Source organism: Mastigoproctus giganteus, chromosome 1, assembly GCF_048544385.1.
Source record: "Mastigoproctus giganteus isolate SK-2022 chromosome 1, ASM4854438v1, whole genome shotgun sequence".
Lineage (NCBI taxonomy): Eukaryota > Metazoa > Arthropoda > Arachnida > Uropygi > Thelyphonidae > Mastigoproctus > Mastigoproctus giganteus.
Window position 1 is genome coordinate 244,384,974 of NC_143575.1, and position 21,248 is coordinate 244,406,221.

General features: G+C 37.8%; 1 protein-coding gene across 1 annotated transcript in view; it reads right to left on the bottom strand.

The window, feature by feature from the left end:
• IntS6 (integrator complex subunit 6) overlaps positions 1–21,248 on the bottom strand; it is a 324,867-nt gene that overhangs the window by 55,450 nt on the left and 248,169 nt on the right. The window contains exon 12 of the mRNA XM_090385345.1: positions 5,675–5,811. Coding sequence (XP_090241471.1) covers positions 5,675–5,811 — 137 coding nt within the window. The remainder of the gene's footprint in view (positions 1–5,674; positions 5,812–21,248) is intronic.

A 21,248-nucleotide genomic window follows, 5' to 3' on the forward strand; every position in this document is an offset into this window, starting at 1 on the left:
GAGGCAACCAGAGTGGGTAATACTCTTGATCTGGTTATCAGCTGTGATCATTCGTGTATTAAGAATTTGCAGATAAAGGAACCATTAGGTGGCAGTGATCACAGTGTACTGATGTGGGGGATTTACTTAAAGATATAATTACCATCAGGGGTAATGGAAGAGGTTTTTGCTTCCGTAAAGGTGACTACAGTGGTCTCAGATAGTTTTTAAATTCTTTACAGTGGGACCAACTGATGATGTTACCAACAGCAAATTCTAAGTGGGAAGCATTCAAGGAATTAATAGTGGAAGCTACTAAGAAAAATATTTCTTAGTAGCTTCCACTATTTTCCATACCTATTAAGAAATATTTTTCAAGGTTTAGGCCTAAATGGTTGTCAAACGAACTAATGAGACTCGTGGCAGAGAAGAAAAATGCATGGGATGCATATAAATTATCAGGCAACACAAAAGCCTATGATATATATAAGCATCTGTAATCAAGTCACTAAGGAGGTTAGGCAGGTGAAGGCAGATTTCGAGAAATCTTTGGCAAAGGATGATAAGAAAAACAGCGAGGATTTCTTTACTTATATAAACTCTAAAAGGAAGGGGATGAATCTGATTGGTCGACTCGATATCGATGGTTCGACTATTGATGATCTTGCTCAGATAGCAAACAAACTGAATGAGCATTTTGCATCTACATTGAAACATGAGGAGTTATTAAAAGGTTTGAAAATGCCACAAGTTTATCAAATTGTAGCAGGGTGCTTAATGATTTTGTAATAACTGAGAGAAAAGTGGAGGAGAAATTGTTGAAGTTAAACGTAAGAAAGGCACCTGGGGTGGATGGGATTTACAAGTTATATTAAAGGAGGCGACAAAGCAACTAAGCAAACCCTTAGCCATAATTATGAGAGCATCCTTGGACTCAGGGGAGGTCCCCATGGACTGGAGATCTGCAAATGTATCCCCAATTCACAAAGGGGAGATAGAAGAGTGACACGAGTAATTACAGACAGTTAGTTTAACTTGTTTTCCGGAGAAAATGATGAAGTCACTGGTTAAAGATGCATTGCAGGATCATCTAGACAAGACTGCAGCAATAATTCAGACACAGCATGGGTTTGTTAAGGGAAAGTCTTGTCTGACCAATTTAATTGGTTATTATGATGTGGTTACAAAGGAACTGGATGCTAAAAATAATTTTGATATCATATACTTGTATTTCAGGAAAGCTTTTGACACTGTTGTGCATGGAAGACTACTGTACAAATTCGAGCAGAATGGTATTAAGGGTAAGTTGCTACAATGGATAAAAGAATGGTTGAGTGGAAGAAGACAGAGTGTGGTAATCAACAGGTGCTGCTCTTCGTGGACTAATGTTATTAGTGGAGTCTCACAGGGTTCAGTGTTGGGTCCACTGTTGTTTTGTATATTTATCAATGATATTGATGAAGGTATATCAGACTTAGTATCGAAGTTCGCAGATGATACAAAGGTTGGCAGGGTTGTTAATGACAGTAATGGCAGTGTGTTACTGCAACAGGATCTAGAAAAAAATGGGCAGATGGGCTGAGAAGTGGCAACTGAAGTTTAACATTGAAAAATGCAAAGTATACGGGTAGAAGTAACCATGCATATGGGTAAAAGTAACCTCAGAGAAATGTACCAACTGTGGTACTACACTTAAGGAGATAGAAAATGAAAAAGACCTGGGAGTAATTGTGCAGTCAGGTATGAAGTTTTCTGAGCAATGCAGACAGGCTGCCAGGGTAGGTCATGGGGTGTTATCAATGATATACAGTAATTTTGCTAGCAGAGAAAAGGAAGTGATTGTCCCTCTGTATAAGGCAATGGTCAGGCCACGCCTCGAGTACTGCATACAGGTCTGGAGGCCTAATTTTAGGAAGGATGTAGATTTTCTTGAGTGTGTACAGAGAAGGGCAACAAGATTGGTGAGGGGAATGAAGAGATCCTCTTACCAGGAGAGGCTTAAGTTCTGCAAATTGCAGCAGCTGGAGACTAGGCACCTGTGAGGTAATCTGATTGAGGTGTAAAAGGCCTTGAATGGATTGAGCATGCTGAATTCTTCCACTTGTTCAGATTACGAACCTAAGGGGGCATAAATTGAAATTGAGGAAGGACATATGTAGAATAGATGTGTGGAAATTTGCCTTTAGCGGGTGGTTAATTGCTGGAAAAAACTTCCATCTGTCATTGTGGAAGTTAATAGGTTAAATAAATTTAAGGAGGAACTGGACAAATATTTAGAGGGGATTGTTTTGTAATTTTTTTTTTTTTGGCTGATGCTGCATAAGCTCATACACACTTGCTTTCTTGCATCATATGCCACCACCACCACCACCACCACTACTAATACTACTTCTACTACTATTTCCACACTGAATTCTGATGGGAACTGCTACTAATTTGTACAACAGCAGCATTGTCATTAATTTCTCATATAATTTTTACTTTAAGATCAATCAAACTTGAACTCAACCATGTCCAGAATTACCTTCACCTTAATAACTATATTTAGCTTGTTGTTTGTTTTTGTTATTTGGTTTTTAGGAGCATTAGCAACTAAGGCCATATTGCTCCGGGGATATGCGGTGGTCATTCCCTGACCTTTCCGCATCCTCCGTATTTGGTTGTCACGGGCTTGAACCCCGGTCTAATCAAGAAGCGTGTGCTATGCACTGTTGCTCCTGCCCACCTGGCTACGGAGGCGCCACTATATTTAGCATACAATAATTTATTACATGAAGGAATGGAGGAAGAGTTATGTTCTTGGTTAAGAAGCAAATACAATCTAAGGTAGCGTATCCCAGTTGACATGGGGTAACCAATGCAATGCTCAGTCAGTTTGGGAAAACAAATATGAGAATAGGAATTGTTATTCGACATATTATTGTGAGGAGTATAATTAAACAACTAAACATACAAATAGAATGGGCCAAAAAATCAAAATGTCTTATAATAGACAAATAATCATTCACATAGTTTTCTTTTCTGGATTTATTGGATGTCTATCTTCTACAGCAGCAAGTTAGAGGAAATAAGAGAAAGCAATGCTCTTTATCCAATTATCAGCAGTAACACTTTATGTATTAAAAATCTCCACCTGGTGGTTCATTGATGTGGAGAGTTTTATGTATTAAAAATGTCCATATCAATGAACCACCAGGTGGCAGTGATCATAATCTGTTGATGTGGAATTTATTTAAAGACAAAACAACTGTCAAGGGTAAAGGATTTTGCTTTTGCAAAAGTGACTACAGTGGTAACAGTTTTTAAATTAATTTTAGTAAAACCAACTAATAACAATATCAACTGCAAGTTCTAAATAGAAAGCACTCAGGGAAGTAATAGCAGATACTATTAGTCTTTATTTTTATTAAGAAGCTGCAAGCAAACCCTTAGCTTGCAGCTAAAATGTAAGCAAATCCTTGGCCATAATTATGAGAGCATCCCTGAATTCAGGTGAATCATACAGACTGGAGATGTGTAAATATCTTTTCTATACACAAACAGAGGTCAAAGGGTGAACTGAGGAATTACAGACCTGTAAACTTCAATTCTCTTATAGGAAAATAATTGAGTCAGTGGTTAAAGAAGCAATGCTGTATTATCTTGACAGGAATGCAATCATATGACAATTGCAGCATGGATTTGTTAAGGAGGTCTTGTCTGATCAATCTTATTAAGCTACTATGATAAAGTAAGAAAGGAATGGAGGCAACAAATAATTTTGGCATCATATGCTTAGATTTTGGTAAAGCTTTTGACACTGTTCCACATGAAAGACTTCTGAACTAACTGGAGTAGTGTGCCATTAGGGACAAAGTACTGCTGTGGATAAAGAGTTGGCTGCATGGAAGAAGACATAGGATGGTTATAAATGGGCAGTTCTCTTCTTGGATTAGCATTATCACTGGAGTCCCTCAGTGTTCAGTCCTGGGCCCCTTACTGTTTACAATAATTATTAACAATACTAATGAAGGCATATCAAGCTTAATGTTTGTTGCAGATCATAAAAGGGTTGGCCGGATGGTTAATGGCAGGAATCAAAGCATATTGCAAGAAGACCTAAAAAAATTATACACATGGACTGGCATATCTGAGAGAATGTCTGCAACAACCTCAAGGTCAAAACGTATGTTACTTTATGGGAATATGGCACTCGCTTAGTGCTGATTCACTTAGCGCTCTGTTTTTCAGGAAAGAATTATCAGAGTCAAGCAGATGTTGCCTGTATTAGCCATACAGTGAAATGGTGACATAGGCATTTGCTACACCAGCCAATAAATAAATAAATAAACAATACACAATAAAATATAAAAAAATATCAAGAAAACAAACTGTGCTTTCCTCTTCATGTAAGTAATTATCCAGCTGACCTTTGAATTTATCAAAAATGTCAGCCTCAACCAGGAATAACTTAACTTTCACTGCTACCTAAATGTGAGAGAACTCATTCAGTGTGCCATCATTTTAGAAAAGTTTTAAAAAAAATAATATATATTTTGACATCTCCAGCATTCCAAAAATTCATAGATAATGGATGAAAATTAAAAGTTTGGATTCAATGCTAAAAGTGAACACTTACTTTTGTGCTGAAAAAAAATCTTAAAATTTTATGAAAAGTTTATTCATGCACATAAACTAACAGCAATACAAGCAAAAAACAAATAAAACTGTGTGCCACGTCTATAAATAAAGAGCAAGCATTACTGAAAAACATTCAGTCAGTGTGCCAATACTGAGTAGTCGTTAATTTCATGTGCCTTTATGTTTATGGCAGTTGTTGGTTAACTGCTCAAGATGCATTTTGAAAGCATTAACTGCTTACGAGCAGTCATTCTTAAGCAATTAATGCATCCAAAATGTACCTAAGCAGTGCATTTTGAACACAATTGTGCATTGCAGTACAACATTCCTAATGTTGTTTTATGCATATATATGCCTTTAGGCAGTGAAAGTGTTAACAACTTGCTAGCTAAAAGAAACCTTTCTATGATTCAATCTCTTTCCACATAATATCAATTTATGGCCCCTAGTTCTAGAATATCTCTATCTCTTTGTCAATGTCATTTATAAAAATCAGTAACAAAAACAGTCCAGAAGCAATCACTGGGGAAGTCCACTTCTAACATATAAGATCAATCTGAAAGAGTAACCATTAATCGCAACCCTCTGTTTCCTACCCAAAAACCAACCTGTGATCCATCTTAGAATCTTACCCATGATCCAAACATGTTTCAACTTATATGGCAACCACTTGAGGGACTGAATCAAATGCTTTTCTAAAATTCAAACACACAATATCAAAATTAAGTCTTACATCCAGCTCGTGGGTAACTGTGTCAAAATAACTAATCAAATTAGTTAAACATGATTTTCTCTTTACAAAACCGTGTTGTCTATTCTTCAGAATTCCATTTCTATCTAAATGTTCCTCTATCATTGCCTCCATGATTTTCCCTATTACCAAAGTCAGACACCATTTTCTAGTTACCAACCTCAGAAAGGTCTAATCTGTACTAAAATTCACATAAACCCAATATTGTTTTTCAGGGAATAGTAGTGACTGAAATAAGTTACTCCTGTATTATTATGTATTATTGAATTCTCTTATTATGTAACACTTATTATTATTATTATTATTATTTATAGGGCAACTTACCTTATCTATCTTGAAAGGATTCCCAAACATGTGTTGTCGAACTGGTGCCGATTCAATTTCACGCAGGGGTGTCGGCATTCTTTTGAGATATTCCTGATAATTTCCCATCTGTGCAACGGGTAAACTATGAAGTTGATCTGCAATATACAGAAGCAAGCAAGCTTTAAAATATATATGATGGCAGTTTGATTTACTTGAAGAAAATAAGTTAATATGATGAAAGGTTGTATCATAATCCATTTTCTTAAAATGGATTATGACAACATTTTATTTGTAAAATAAAATGTATCATACGGAAGTGTTCTATGTACTATATTGAGGTAAACTTCTTTTATTATTTTACAAATATTGATATCAATGTAGAAAGTATTGAGCATTAAAGCTCTGGTTCATACTATCTGACACAACATTTTATGTATAGTTAATGTGTCGTTTGTATAGTACTGTAAATTTCAACTCACTACAGAAAATAAAATTTCTCATTAGAATTTTTTTACAAATAATAATAGAAAAGAATATTGAATATAAAATAAGATTTACAATTAAAAATTTAACTGATTATTTATATTATCAATTTACTTGTATTCCAAATTTAATTTAAGTAATTATTACCATTGCAAATTTTATTTTCCAAACAACTAAATCACAATCAAAGTAATATACAAACAAATTAACAGTATCCTCAAATATCATGTGTAAGGTTCATTTATTATCCAAGTCATAAATACACTTCCAGTGGATTTCAGCATTCCACATTTAACTTTTATCTTCTATCAAATCCTTGTTTTGCAATTTTCCAAGAAAAGAGATAGGCTCTTCAGAATAAGAATAAAGCTCATCACAATTAGCTAGTATCAAGATTTTGCTTCATTTTCTGCCTACACTAAAGCTTTAAACAGATGAAAACAAGTTATTAATAAATCCAAACTCCAAACTCATTTCTGAAAGATCCAAGAGCAGGAAACTTGTCTCTTGCCTAAAACAAGCCTTTTGGTATCTTTTGAAAAGCCACTGCCAAGAGATACTGTGGACTAGCAGTAACCCATTCATATTTCCAGTGCAACTTTTATTCATTTTTACATTATCCCTTTTTATTGATCCTGTGGTTCTATTACATCTTTATCTAAAGATAAAGCTGACTTGGCATCTTAGTGAGGGTAATACTCTTGTTCTGGTTGTTGTTGTTATTTGTTTTTTATGAGCATTAGCAACTAAGGCCATATTGCTCTGGGGATATGTGGTGGTCATTCCCTGACCTTTCTGCATCTTCCATATTTGGTGGTCACGGGCCTGAATCCCAGTCTAATCAAGAAGCGTGTGCTACGCACTGCTGCTCCTGCCCACCTGGCTACAGAGGTGCCACTTGTTCTGGTTATCAGCAGTGATTATTCGTGTATAAAGAATTTGCAGATAAAGGAAGCACTAGGTGGCAGTGATCACAGTGTACTGATGTGGGATTTACTCAAAGATACAATTACTATCAGGGGTAAAGGGAAGGGTTTTTGCTTCCATAGAGGTGACTATAGTGGTCTCAGACAGTTTTTAAATTCTGTACAGTGGGACCAATTGATGATGTCACAAACAGCAAATTCTAAGTGGGAAGCATTCAAGGAATTAATCGTGTAAGCTACTAGGCTTTTTATACCAATTAAGAAATATTGTTCAAAGTTTAGGCCTAAATGAATGTCAGATGAACTAATGAGCTCGTGGCAGAGAAGAAAAATTCATGGGATGCATATAAAGTATCAGGTGACACAGAAGCCTTTGGCAGATACAAGCAAGCTAGTATCAAGTCACAAAGGAGGTTAGGCAAGCGAAGACAGATTACAAGAAATCTTTGGCAAAGGATGCTAAGAAAAACAACAAGGACTTCTTTAGTTATGTAAACTCTAGAAGGAAGGGGGATGAATCAGATTGGTCCACTTGATATTGATGGTTCGACTGTTGATGATCCTGCTCAGATAGCTGATAATCTAAATGCTTATTTTGTATCTACATTCATGCAGGAGGAGTTAAGGGAGGAAATGCCAGAAGTTTATCAAACTGTAACAGGGTGCTTAATCATTTTGTAATAACTGAAAGCAAAGTGGAGGAGAAATTGTTGAAGTTAAACATTAGAAAGACTCCTGGGGTGAATGGGATCTACCCAGTTATATTAATGGAAGCGGCAAAGGAAGTAAGCAAACCCTTAGCCATAATTATGAGAGCATCCTTGGACTGAGGGGAAGTCCCCACGGGCTGGAGATGTGCAAATGTATCCCCAGTTCACAAGGTGGGGGGGGGGAGATCTAAGGATGACACGAGTAATTACAGACCAGTTAGTTTAACTTCTGTTCCGGGGAAAATAATGGAATCACTTGTTAAAGATGCATTGCAGTATCATCTAGATTGCAGTAATAATTCAGACACAGCATGGGTTTGTTAAGAGAGTCTTGTCTGACAAATTTGATCGGATACTAGCAGTAGCAAGGGCACATGGTGCAAGAAAGCAAGCTTATATAGCATTAAACACACACACACACACACACACACACACACACACACACACACACACACACACACACACACACACACACACACACACACACACACACACACACACACACACCTTCTCATTTCACCCATCCACTAGTTCCAAATGTTAGTCTAGTTCTGCCTTGAATCTGTTTAAGCTATCAACTTCTACAATGACAGATGGAAGTTTGTTCCAGCAATCAACCACCTGCTGGCTAAAGGCAAACTTCTGCACATCTATTCTACAACCTTCTTTCCTCAATTTGATTTTATGTCCTCTCAAGCGATTATTCTGAGCAAGAGGAAGAATCCCATCAGCACTGAGCATGCTCAAACCATTCAAGGCTTTATACACCTCAATTAGATCACCTCGCAGGTGCCTAGTCTCCAGACACTGTAATTTGCAAACTTAAGCCTTTCTTCGTAAGAGCAACCCTTTGTTCCATTCACTAATTTTGTTGCCCTTCTCTGTACTCATTTCAACAGCTCTACATCCTTCTTAAAATGAGGCCTCCAGACTTGTATACAGTAGGGCTTACAATACTGAGATTCCAGGATTCCAGATTCCGGGATTCTGGACATTTTTTTCCAGTATTCAAATCCCAGTACTGATAATACAAAAATACCGGTTTTTTGGTAGTAATTAAAAAAAATAATTATCCATGATTTATTCACATAAAGGTTATAAAATAAACAACAATAAATCATTAATACTGCTGAATTTGCAAATGAGGGATTGTTATACACAGTACAAATGCAATGGAAACCTGAAAACATCACGAAATTGTAAGACATAAAATCTTACAAATATATATCCCACTGGAAGTATCCAGTTATATAGTGAAGGGTTCTGCCGGGCATGTTCCTGTGCTAGAAGTTAATCCGGAAGTTGAATAACAAGCCAGTCAGATAGTGCCTTGGCTTTTACTACTGCTGTGGTAATTTCCTTCAGTATTAACAGAGAACTGTTCACGAAATCCCGAAATAAGAAGTCCTGGAAGAACTATACAGCAGAGATGAGGAGTACAACTAAGAGAGAGACGTTACCGCACTCCTTGGAAGGAACCTGCACAAAAGGAATCCCACCATGAAAGAGAAGGAAGGCAAGTCCTCTGAATTGTGTTGTTTTGGAAATGGTACTTACATAAAGTGGGAGATTATTTTACAGTAAGTAAGGTTGAAGCTGAAAAAACACGAGAAATAAGGAAATGTTTAGTATTGAGTTGGTTTATTGGTTGAAGTTGCAAAGAAAATTGATATTGCTAAATTAAGAGAGATTACATGGACTTGTTACCGTTAAGTTAGCAACTTATGGATTGCTGTTGTGAAGAGAATTGATGTTGGTGATTAAGAGAAATATGAGGAAGTGATTAAGATTGAATTAGTTTAGTGTTTAAAGCTTTAGAGAGAGTTGAGATTGTTAACTGAGAGAAATTTTATGGAAATGATAGCATGTATTAACAGATTAAATGAGAAAAATGAATACATTAGATGTAATTAACACCAGTTATGTATTGTAAGTAATTTGTATGATAAATGACTTTTGTTTTATATTTTTGTCATTGCTTTTGAGAAACTGACAGCTCACATATAATATGTATACGATATATAATATATATACTCGTGGGGGGGGGGATATCCCTCAGCTCCGGGAAATTCTCATTTTTTTAATGCAGTCAGGTAGCTTGTGGGGCTTAGTGCTTGAGGGTAACTGATGTATGAAAATCATAACAATGGCCACTGACAGCAATACTAAGGTAAAGGGAAATAAAAATTAATAAATAAATAAATAATCCCCCCACAACTTAGATTTGGTTTCCTCACCAAGCTTAACCGCCAGTCCCTTTCTTTCGCTAATACGGGTATAGTGCCATAAAAAGTCAAAAAGGAAATATTTTTTTATTTTTGATAAAAAGAAAATAAGATTTTTTGAAGATGAGGGAAGAGGAGGGAAGGATTAAACTGCAACTCATCTATGACTATCTCAGTACAATAGCACCAACCAGAACAGAATCCAAAAAGACATTTTCTGCCACTAATTAAATATGTACCAAAATTAGATCCAGTATTAAGTTTCTTAAGAGCTCACTTTATTCGGACAGGTAGTGTGGATGCTTATTTTTTGGTTTTTAGAATAACTGTTATGTTTAATAATTTTTGAAAAAGAAATCAATGAAAAAGACTTGGGAGTAATTGTGCATGAAAAATATGTACAGTGATAACCCAGTTTAATATAATAAACTAAGTGATAACCCTGCCGACCTGCGTATCATCTGCAAACTTGGACATTAAGCCGATATACCATCATAAATATCAATAATGAATATAAAAAACAACAACAGACCCAACACTAAACCATGGGGGACTCCACTAATAACATTAGTCCACGAAGAGCAGTGTCCATTGATTACCACTCTCTGTCTTCTCCCTCTCAACCATCCCTTTATCCGTAGCAGTAATTTGCCTCCAATGCCAACACTACTCTAATTTATGCAGCAGTCTTCTATGTGCAACAGTATCAAAATCCTTTCTAAGATCCAAATATATGATATCAAAATTATTCTTTGCATCCAGTTCCTCTGTGACTATATCATAGTATCCAATCAAATTGGTCAAAGACTTCCCTTAACAAACCCATGCTGTGTCTGAGCTATAACTGAAGTCTTGTCTAGATAATCCTGCAATGCTTCTTTAACAAGTGCCTCCATTTATTTTCCAGGAACAGAAGTTAAACTAACAGGTCTGTAATTACCTGTGTCTCCCTTTTATCCTCCTTTGTGGATTGGGATCACATTTGCACATTTCCAGTCCATGAGTAACTCCCCTGAGTCCAAGGAAGCTTTCATTTACACGAGTAAAGAACTCTTTACTGTTTTTCTTTGCATCCGTTGCCAAAGATTTCTCATAATCTGCCTTTGCCTGCCTAATCTCCTTTGTGACTTGGTTACAGACCAGCTAATATTTATCATAGGCTTCTGTATCACCTGTTCATTTATATGTATCCCATGCATTTTTCTTCTCTGCCACATGTCCAATTAGTTCATCTGACATCCATTTAAACCTAAATCTTGAACAATATTTCTTAGTTGGTATGAAAAGCCTAGTAGCTTCCAAGATTATTTCTTTGAATGCTTCATATTTTGAATTTGCTGTTGGTAACATCAACAGTTGACCCCACTGTATAGAATTTAAATACTGTCTCAGACCACTGTAGTCACCTTTACGGAAGCAAAAACCCTTCCCTTTAGCCTTGATGGTAGTTACATCTTTAAGTAATTCCCACATCAGCACGCTGTGATCACTGCACCTAGTGGTTTCTTTATCTGCAGATTCTTAATGCATGAAGAATCACTACTGATAATCAACTCAAGAGTATTACTCCCTCTAGTTGCTGCTGTAGAAAACAATCATCCAACAAATCCACAAAAGCCTTGCTAGTGTGTGAGTGACCAACCCACAAATTCTAGTCAGTCTCTGGGAAATTAAAATCCCCCATTATAAGACACACTGATTTACTGAACCCCTCCTTCCTTCCTGTCCTGTCTATCCTTTCTGTACACATTGTACTCCCCAAATTCCAATTCTGAACTGCTTATGTCTGTGTGACACCATGTCTCTCATATCCCAACAATATATGCCTTTGATGTCTTGACTAGCACTTCCAGCTCATCAAATTATACTCCTAGCATTGGTGTACATACAAGTATACATGCACCTGTTTCTACTCTTAGTTATCCTAACACAGCCCATATATTTACTTGTTCCACTATGACTCCCAGCAAGCAGTCCTAGAAATCCACATTGCCTTGCTTTCCAAGTTGCAGGTCAATTGCATTTCAATAGAAGCAGTACAAGAATCACTTTCACCTTTGTCGCGGCTACTGTTAATCTATTAGTCCGTGTAGCCCCCAAGCCAACAGTTTTCTGACCCACCTAACTCTGCCTTGATAGCATCAGCAAATATTTTTGCACCCTTTCTATTTAAATGTATCTTATCCCTGTAGAAGCAGTCTCTCCTGTTAACAAGCACAGACCAGACAGAGAAAAATTCTACCCCTTGAGCCTTGCACAATCTCTCCAGGGCCAAACTGATCAACAAGGTTCTCATCACATACTTCCTCTTATTGTGTCTGGGTAGAATTGCAGACACTTTCAAATTCAACCCTGACTCATGGCTTTTTTTCAACATTGACCTGTACTTGTTAAGTTCCGCTTGTCTTTTATTCTTAATTAGTGCCAATGGGTACAACAATATCACCCTTTGGCCCTGGCAGACATACCCTGATCCTGTCCCACTTATCAATGATGTGGTTACAAAGGAACTGGATGCCAAAAAAATTTTAATATCATATACTTAGGTTTCAGGAAAGTTTTTAATACTGTTGCACATAAAAGGCTGCTCTATAAATTGGAGCAGTATGACATTAAGGAAAAGTCTGTGCTATCGATAAAGGGATGGGCAAGTAGGAAAAAACAGAGAATGGTAATCAATGGACACTGCTCTTTGTGGACTAATGTTACTAGTGGAATACCTCAGAGTTCGGTGTTAGGCTCACTGTTGTTTTGTATATTTATTAATAATATTGATGAAGGTATATCAGGCTTAATGTTGAAGTTTGTAGATGATACAAAGGTTGGCAGGGTTGTTAATGACTGTAATGGCAGTGTGTTACTGCAACAGGATCTAGAAAATTTGGACAGATGGGCTGAGAAGTGGCAACTGAAGTTTAACCTTGACAAATGGAAAGTACTGCATATGGGCAGAACTAACTCCAGAGAAACGTGCCAACTGGGTGGTACTACACTTAGGGTGGTAGAAAATGAAAAAGACCTGGGAGTAATTGTGCAGTCAGATATGAAGTTTTCTGAGCAATGCAGACAGGTTGCCAGGGCAGGTCACAGAGTTTTGTCAATGATATATAGGAATTTTGTTAGCAGCGAAAAGGAGGTGATTATCCCTCTGTATAAGACAATGGTCAGGCCATGCCTCAAGTACTGCGTACAGGTCTGGAGGCCTCATTTTAGGAATAATGTAGATTTGCTTGAGCATGTACAGAGAAGGGAAACAAGATTGGTTAAAGGAATGAAGGGATTCTCTTACCAAGAGAGCCTTAAGTTTTGCAAATTGCAATGGCTGGAGACTAGGCACCTGTGGGCGATCTGATTGAGGTGTATAAGGCCTTGAATGGGTGGAGTGTGCTGAATTCTGATGGGATTCTTCCACTTGTTCAGATTATGAACCTAAGGGGGCATAAATTCAAATTAAGGAAAGACAAATGTAGAATAGATGTGCTGAAATTTGCCTTTAGCCAGCAGGTGGTTAATTGCTGGAACAAACTTCCATCTGTCATTGTGAAAGTTGATAGGTTACATAAATTTAAGGAGGAACTGGACAAACATTTAGAGAGAATGTTTATGTGATTTTTTTTTTTTTTGGCTGATGCTGCATAAGCTCATACACTGCTTTCTTGCATCACATGCCACTACTTCTACTACTACTACTACTACTACTACTAGTTCACCCACTCCAATAATATAATTTGTCTAGTCCTCCCTTGAATTTATTCAAACTGCACACTTTCACAACACCAGAAGGAAGCTTGTTCCAACAGACACCATCCACTGGCCAAAGGCACACAACAACCATCCTTCCTCAATATTAATTTTTTGCCCCCTCATGTGTAGCCTAAGCAAGAAAAAGAATACCATCAGCACTCAGCTTACTCAATCCATTCAAAGCCGTAAAAACCTCGATCAGATCACTTCACAGGTTACTAGACTCAAGGCCCTTCAACTTATAGAACTAAGTCTGGGTGAAGACCACCCCTTTCATTCTTTCACCAATCTTGTTGCCCTCCTCAACATGTGTTCTAGGAGATCTACACTCTTCCTAAAATAAAGCCTCCAGACTTGTATGCAGTTGTTTGTTTGTTTGTTATTTGGTTTTTAGGAGCTGTTGTTGTTATTTGGTTTTTAGGAGCATTAGCAACTAAGGCCACACTGCTCCGGTCAGGGAATGCGGTGGTCATTCCCTGACCTTTCTGCATCGTCTGTATTCGGTCCCCCGGTCTTAATTAGATTGGGGTTCGAGCCTGGTCTAATTAAGAAGTGTGTGCTATGCACTACTGCTCCTGCCCACCTGGCTATGGAGGTGCCTCTTGTATGCAGTATTCAAGATGATGCCTAACCATTGCCTTATACAATGGGATAATCACTTCCTTGTCTTTACAAGCAAATTTCCTGTATATCATAGACAAAACTCAATGAGCTGTTCTGGTAGCCTGCCTGCACTGCTCAGAGAAACTCATATCTGACTGCACAATTCTTTTTCAGGTCTTTTTGACGCAGGGCAGTAGAAAATGAAAAAGACCCAGGTCTTTTTCATTTTCTACTGCCCTGCGTGTAGTACCACAATGTTGGTATGTTAAGCTAGGATTACTGCTATTCATATTCAGTACCATGCATTTATCAATGTTAAACTTCAACTGCCATTTCTCAGTCATTAGCCTAATTTGCTCAGACCTTGTTGCAGTTGCTTACCATAACTGCCATTAACCACCCTGCCAACAGTTTTATGATATATGCAAACTCAGACATTAAACCTGATATACCTTTATCAATATTATTAATTAATATGGAAAACAACAATGGGCCCAGCACTGAACCCTGGAGGACTCCATTAATAACATTAATCCTTAAAGAGCATTGTCCATTAATAATCACTCTCATCCATTCTCTCTCTCTCTCTCTCTCTCCCTTCCTTCCCTCTCTCTATCTATCTTCTTCCACTCGATCATCCCTGTATCCCATTTCAACCCTTTATCAAGAGCAACAACCTACATTGCCACACTGTTCTATTTTGCACTGCAGTCTTTTATGTGCAGCAGTATCAAAAGCTTTCTTGAAATCCAAATATATGATATGCAAAATACCTATACAGTTTGTCAGCAACCTGTGCAGGATCATCAACAGTTAAACCATTGTCATCAAGTCAACCAATGAGATTCCACTGTTTCCTTCTACTGTTAATAAAGAAGAAGTAAAGAAGTCTCTGCTACATTTCTTGGCTTTTTTTTGCCAGAGACTTCTTTAATCTGCCTTAGCTTGCCTAACTTCCTTTGTGACTTGATAACTAATTAGTTTATATCTACCACAAGCTTCTGTATCCAGATAATTTACATGCATCCCATGCATTTTGTTTCCCAGCCACGTCTCATCAGTTCATCTAACATCCATTTAGATTTAAGTCTGGAATAGTATTTCTCAGATGGTATGAAAAGCCTAGTAGCTTCTACAATTGCAGCCAACTACGAGTTAATTTTATTAAATCAGATGTGTTATTATGTGTTATAATTTGCAGAATTCTCTGTATATGAATCTGTGCTGTGCTGTGCATAAATCCACTGCAGTCACACAGGCCATGTATTGTATTTAGTACTTTGTTATGTACTAAAAAGAACCTAAAACGTGGATAAGAAGAGACCACTGACTGAAGAAGAGCTTGGGCTCTTGAGCTAATATGAGTGACTCGGAATTTGAACAGCCTTTTGACGAGTCGTACAGTCCTGGTTCATAGATCGATCGGATCAAATGCTCTGTATTATTCAGCGTTAAGAAAAACCATCAGATGTCCAAAAGAAAACTGCATTACATATTATAGAAATATATATGCATAACGCACACACCTTTTTCCGTCAAAGTTATGGATTTCTCTGAATTTCAGACATTTTATGGTGGAACCCATAACTTGATGGAAAAGTTACATTGAATCTTTGATTAGAGAAAAAATTCTAAACATTCCAAAGAAGATTAGGTAATTATTTAGAATTTCAGTTGGCTATACCACCAATAAAAAAAAAAAACCACACCCGACTAAGCCATGTCGAGTATGTACGAGAAATAAAAAAACGTCATGGAACACAATATTATTGTCCAGTGCGCTAAGAGAGGCTAGCTCTTTGTGTGAAGAAAATATTTCTTTTTGTGAATCAATTCTGTTTTCTGATGCCGTGGTTGATTTTTCATTCTTATCCCAGAAGCCAACTATCCATCAGTTGCACATATTTGCTATGAATATACTCGTAGCTGTGCCTGAAAGGCAAGTCATACCAGTCCGAATCAACTCGTAGTCGGCGTCCTGGGCCAGATCGCCAAGTACGAATCAACTCGTAGTCGGCATTCAATGTGCTAAATTGTTGTTGTTTTGGTTTTTAGGAAATTAGCAACTAAGGCCATATTGCTCCGGGATATGCGGTGGTCATTCCCTGACCTTTCCGCATCTTCCGTATTTGGTGGTGATGGGCTCGAACCCCGGTCTAATCAAGAAGCATGTGATACGCACTACTGCTCCTTCCCACCTGGCTACGGAGGTGGCCCCAATGTGCTAAAGAAGCAAAAGCCCTTCCCTTTATCCTTGACAGTAGTTGTCTTTAAGTAAGTTCCACATCAGCACACTGTGATCATTGTCACCCAGAGGGTCTTAATATCTGCAAGTTACCTACAGCTTAATACCTACACCACAAATTGTCAAACTAATAGAGTAAGCTTATCTGCGAAATGATCTAAACCTCCCAAACACTTCCTAGCTCATTTCAAAAATATACGTGGTCTCTATTCTAATCTCAAAGCAAATCCACCCTACCATGGAATATTGTTCACACATCTGGGGCGGTGCCCCCAAAACCTCTCTCAGGCTTCTAGATTCCATTCAGAAGAGGACCGTTAGGTTAATTAATGACTCCTCTCTAACAGAGTTTCTCCACTCTCTGTCTCATAGACGTACTGTTTCTGCTGCATGCCTTTTCTACAGATACTTCCATGGGCACCGTTCTTACCTAAGTTCAAGTCTAATTGGCTTCTATAATTCCCGCTCTCTCTCTTTCAAAACAGTGCAAACACGTGCCACCACCAGCCAACATCCATTTACTGTCCATTAACTTTAAACTCACAGAACCTACTTTTCATCTTCCTCGTTTATTCATTCAACTGCTATTTTCTGGAACAACCTTCCTTCATATGTATTTCCTGAAAATTACAGTCTACAGAAGTTCTAGTCTAATGTCAACAAATATCTTCTTTCATCTTCTCAACCTCCAACCCAAGCACAGTACTAAGTACAATAGGTTCTAATACCTCTCATGTTGGGAGTTTTCATGGGGAAAAAAAAAAAAAGTTCTTAATGCATGAAGAATTGCTGCTGATAATCAGATCAAGAGTATTACTTCCTGTTGTCGCTTCCCTTACATGCATCTGTATAAAACAGTCATCCAATAAATCCACAAAAGTGTTGCTAGTGTTGAGTAATCCCACAAGTTCCAGTCAATACCTGGAAAGTTAAATTCAGATAGGCAACTCCTTGAGTCAGAGACTATGGGATTTGGTCAGGGTGGCTTATCATTTGGGTGAACTGTTACACTATGTGCCTGTGTATGTACAGCTGAACGCCTTGTACCAGTAGTTGTCAGACTTCCTGATCAACCGTTGTACCTCTTCCTCTTGAACCTCACATTCTGTCATCTCTTACAAATCCTTGCTTTTCTCCTGTTCTAGGTCTGTCCAGGGGCATGGCCATTATAGCTAACTTTGATGCTCCAAAGGTTAACCCCAAAACTCCTCAAGTGCCTTCTGGTCATGGGATCTGTTGCCCTTCCTCTCTTCTTATCCAATGTTCTTGTAGAAAGCACTCTGGTTTTCATCAAATATCTGTTTTCCTGTGGGCACTCTCCCTATATTGGTGAGGTCTCTTGCTTGAGTGCAAGATTCTGCTTGAGCATGTCCAGGTATTCTTTGATCCTCTGATGTTTGCTGTGGATGCTGTCTTTCTTGGGAATGGTCTTCACTTTTCTGATCAGCTTTTTATTTGTTACCCCATTGGTGTAAAGAGTCACCTGACCTATTTTCACTCTTAACTTTCCTATCTTCTGCTGTAGCCTTCTTTCTCAGATTGGTCTTCCTTGTCTTTGCATTCTCTTTCTTTTTGGTCGCTGGTTTATCTTCCTTTCATATGGCTGATACAGCAGCACATTAAATGGTTGTGCAGATAGCATCTATTCACTGTTTTTGAGGTAATCTGCTATTGTTCACTGATTGAGGTGGTCTGTGACTTGCTACAGGATTCTTTTGAGTCTTGCTTTGGTATAGCGCAGGTCTTTATAGGATCCATTTTCTCGACTTCTGGTAAGGCCCTTTCCCACTCCTCTTCTATTCTGAATATCATAACCTTGTCTTTTCCACTTCAGCTGCTCCTAGTTGTACTTCTTTTACTTGCTGTTCCTCCTTTAGTTCTGGTACAGTTGTGTCCATATTTTTTGACTTTATACTTGGTAACATTCATCCTGCTTGATTTTTTCCGAAATTGAAAGGGCTTTCAGATTCTTCATCATGACGGGACTCATTCCAACCTCTTGGTGTGTAGTTTCATCCTGCAATTGTCATATTAGTCTCCATCTTGATTACTTTGTAGTGTGCTCACATGAAGAAAATATTCATTTCCCTACTCCACTTCATGTGTTGGCTTTTTCTTCCTTCCTAGGTGATCACTAGTATAATTACACAGGATTTTTTATTTAATTTGATTTTGATTTTTGTGGTGCATAAACAGCAAGGTTATAGTGCGCCAGGAAAAGGTTAAAATATAAAAAGGTAAAACTGGTAACTTGTAAAAAGGTTACTTCGTCTAAAGGTGCATATATATACAGTCATATCAAAAAATAAAATCAGTACAATGATAAAAGCAAATTGTATATTTCATATGAATGTATATATATTGATCGATTTTAAAAATTTAACAACTGCTGACACGTCGTTGTCATTTAAAATCTGACTGAGTGTATATGGCTCAGTCAGATGGGTAAAAGCAGTAAAATGAGCATTTATAAAACTGGTACAATCACATAAAATGTGTTAGATGGATAAAATGGTGTCGCATTGCTCGCACATAGGAGGGTCAATAGTCCTCAAATTACACAGGAAGCACTTCCAGATGGTTGGGCTGGAGAATCTTGCTCATGCCTTCTGTTTAATTATGCTAGCTTCAGTGTAAAGTAAACAAGTAAATTTCTTGACTATTAGTTATGCATTTTATACAGAAACTAGTATTCTTTGTTTTACGTTTAATTGGTGTATAAAATGCACTTTTCTTCTTGATGGTGGTGATTATTACTATTATTAATAATCTGTTTATTCCTTCATTTATTTTAGCATTAGCATCAGTAGAGGCATATGATGCAAGAAAGCAAGCTTATGCAGCATCAGCAAAAAAACAAAAAGACTCCCCTTTCACCCCCCTCCATTCGTTCCAATTGTCTGTCCAGCTCAGCCTTAAATTTATTTGGGCTATCAACCTCCACAACAAAAGATGGAATTTTTTTCCACCAATCAACCACCTGCTGGCTAAAGGCAAATTTCCGCACATCTATTCTACAACTGTCTTTCCTTAAATTGAATATATGCCCCCCTCAGGTTCTTAATCTGAGCAAGAGGAAGAATCCCATCAGCATTCAGCTTGCTCAACCCATTCAAGGCCTTATACAAATCAATCAGATCACCTCACAGGTGCCTTAGTCTCCAGGTGCTGCAATTTGCAGAACTAAACCTTTCTTGATAAGAGCATCCCTTTGTTCCCCTCAACCAATCTTGTTGCCCTTCTTCGTACTCGTTCCAGAAAATCTACATCCTTCCTAAAATGAAGCCTCCAGACCTGTACACAGTACTCTAGGTGTGTGGCCTGACCATTGCCAAGGGGATAATCATCTCCCTGTCCCTGCAGCAAAATTCTTATATATCATTGACAAGACTCCATGACCTGCCCTGGCAGCCCATCTGCACTGCTTGCAAACTCCATATTTGACTGCACAATTACCCCCAGGTTTTTTTCATTTTCCACTTCCCTAAGTGTAGTACCACACAGTTGGTATGTTTCTCCTAGGTTATTGCTACCCACATGCAGTACTTTGCATTTGTCAATGTTAAACTTCAGTTGCCACTTCTCAGCCCATTTGCCCAATTTATCTAGATTCGGTTGGAGTATCATACTATCTTTACTGTCGTTAACAGAAAAATTCCTATATATCATTGACAAGACTCCATGACCTGCCCTGGCAGCCCATCTGTGTTGCTTGCAAACTCCATATTTAACAACCCTGCCAACCTTTGTAATCATCTGCAAACTTGGACATTATGCCTGATATACCTTCATCAATATCACTGATGAATACACAAAACAACAATGGGCCCAGTACAGAACCCTGGGGAACTCCATTAATAACATTTGCCCACGAAGAGCAGTGTGTCCATTGATTACCACTCTCTGTCGTCTCTCACTCAACCATCCCTTTATCCATTGTAGCAACTTATCCTTAATGTCATACCTCTCCAATATGTAGAGCAGTCTTCCATGTGCAACAGTATCAAAAGCTTTCCTGAAATCCAAGTATATGATATCAAAATTATTTTTGACATTCAGTTCATTTGTGAACACATCATAGTACCCAATCGAATTGGTCAGACAAGACCTCCCTTTAACAAAACCTATGCTGTGTCTTACCTATGACTGCAGTCTTGTCTAGATGATCCTGCAATGCTTCCTTAACTAGTGACTCCATTATTTTCCCTGTAACACGTTAAACTAACAGGTCTATTCTTTGCCGCCTTTTTTCACTTTCTTATTCCAAAGGTGTTTTTCCTTCTGCTTGGAAATTTGCTCATATCCAGCCAGTTCCTAAAAAGGGTGACTAATCCCTCCCATCCAATTATCGTCCCATTGCAATTACTTCTACTCTTTCTAAAGTAATGGAGAAATCAATTAACCGCCAACTCTTAAACTACCTAGAAACCTTCCGTCCAATCAACGATCGCCAGTATGGATTCTGCCAGTGTCGATCCACTAGTGATATCCTGACTTATGTTACCCATTTCCGGACTAATTCAATGGAAATGTTCAGTGAAACACAAGTAGTTGCTCTTAACATCTCAAAGGCTTTCAATCGTGTCTGACATAAAGGTCTTCTAAACAAGCTTCCATCTTATGGTTTGCCAACTGTTTTTAGTAATTGGTTATCCA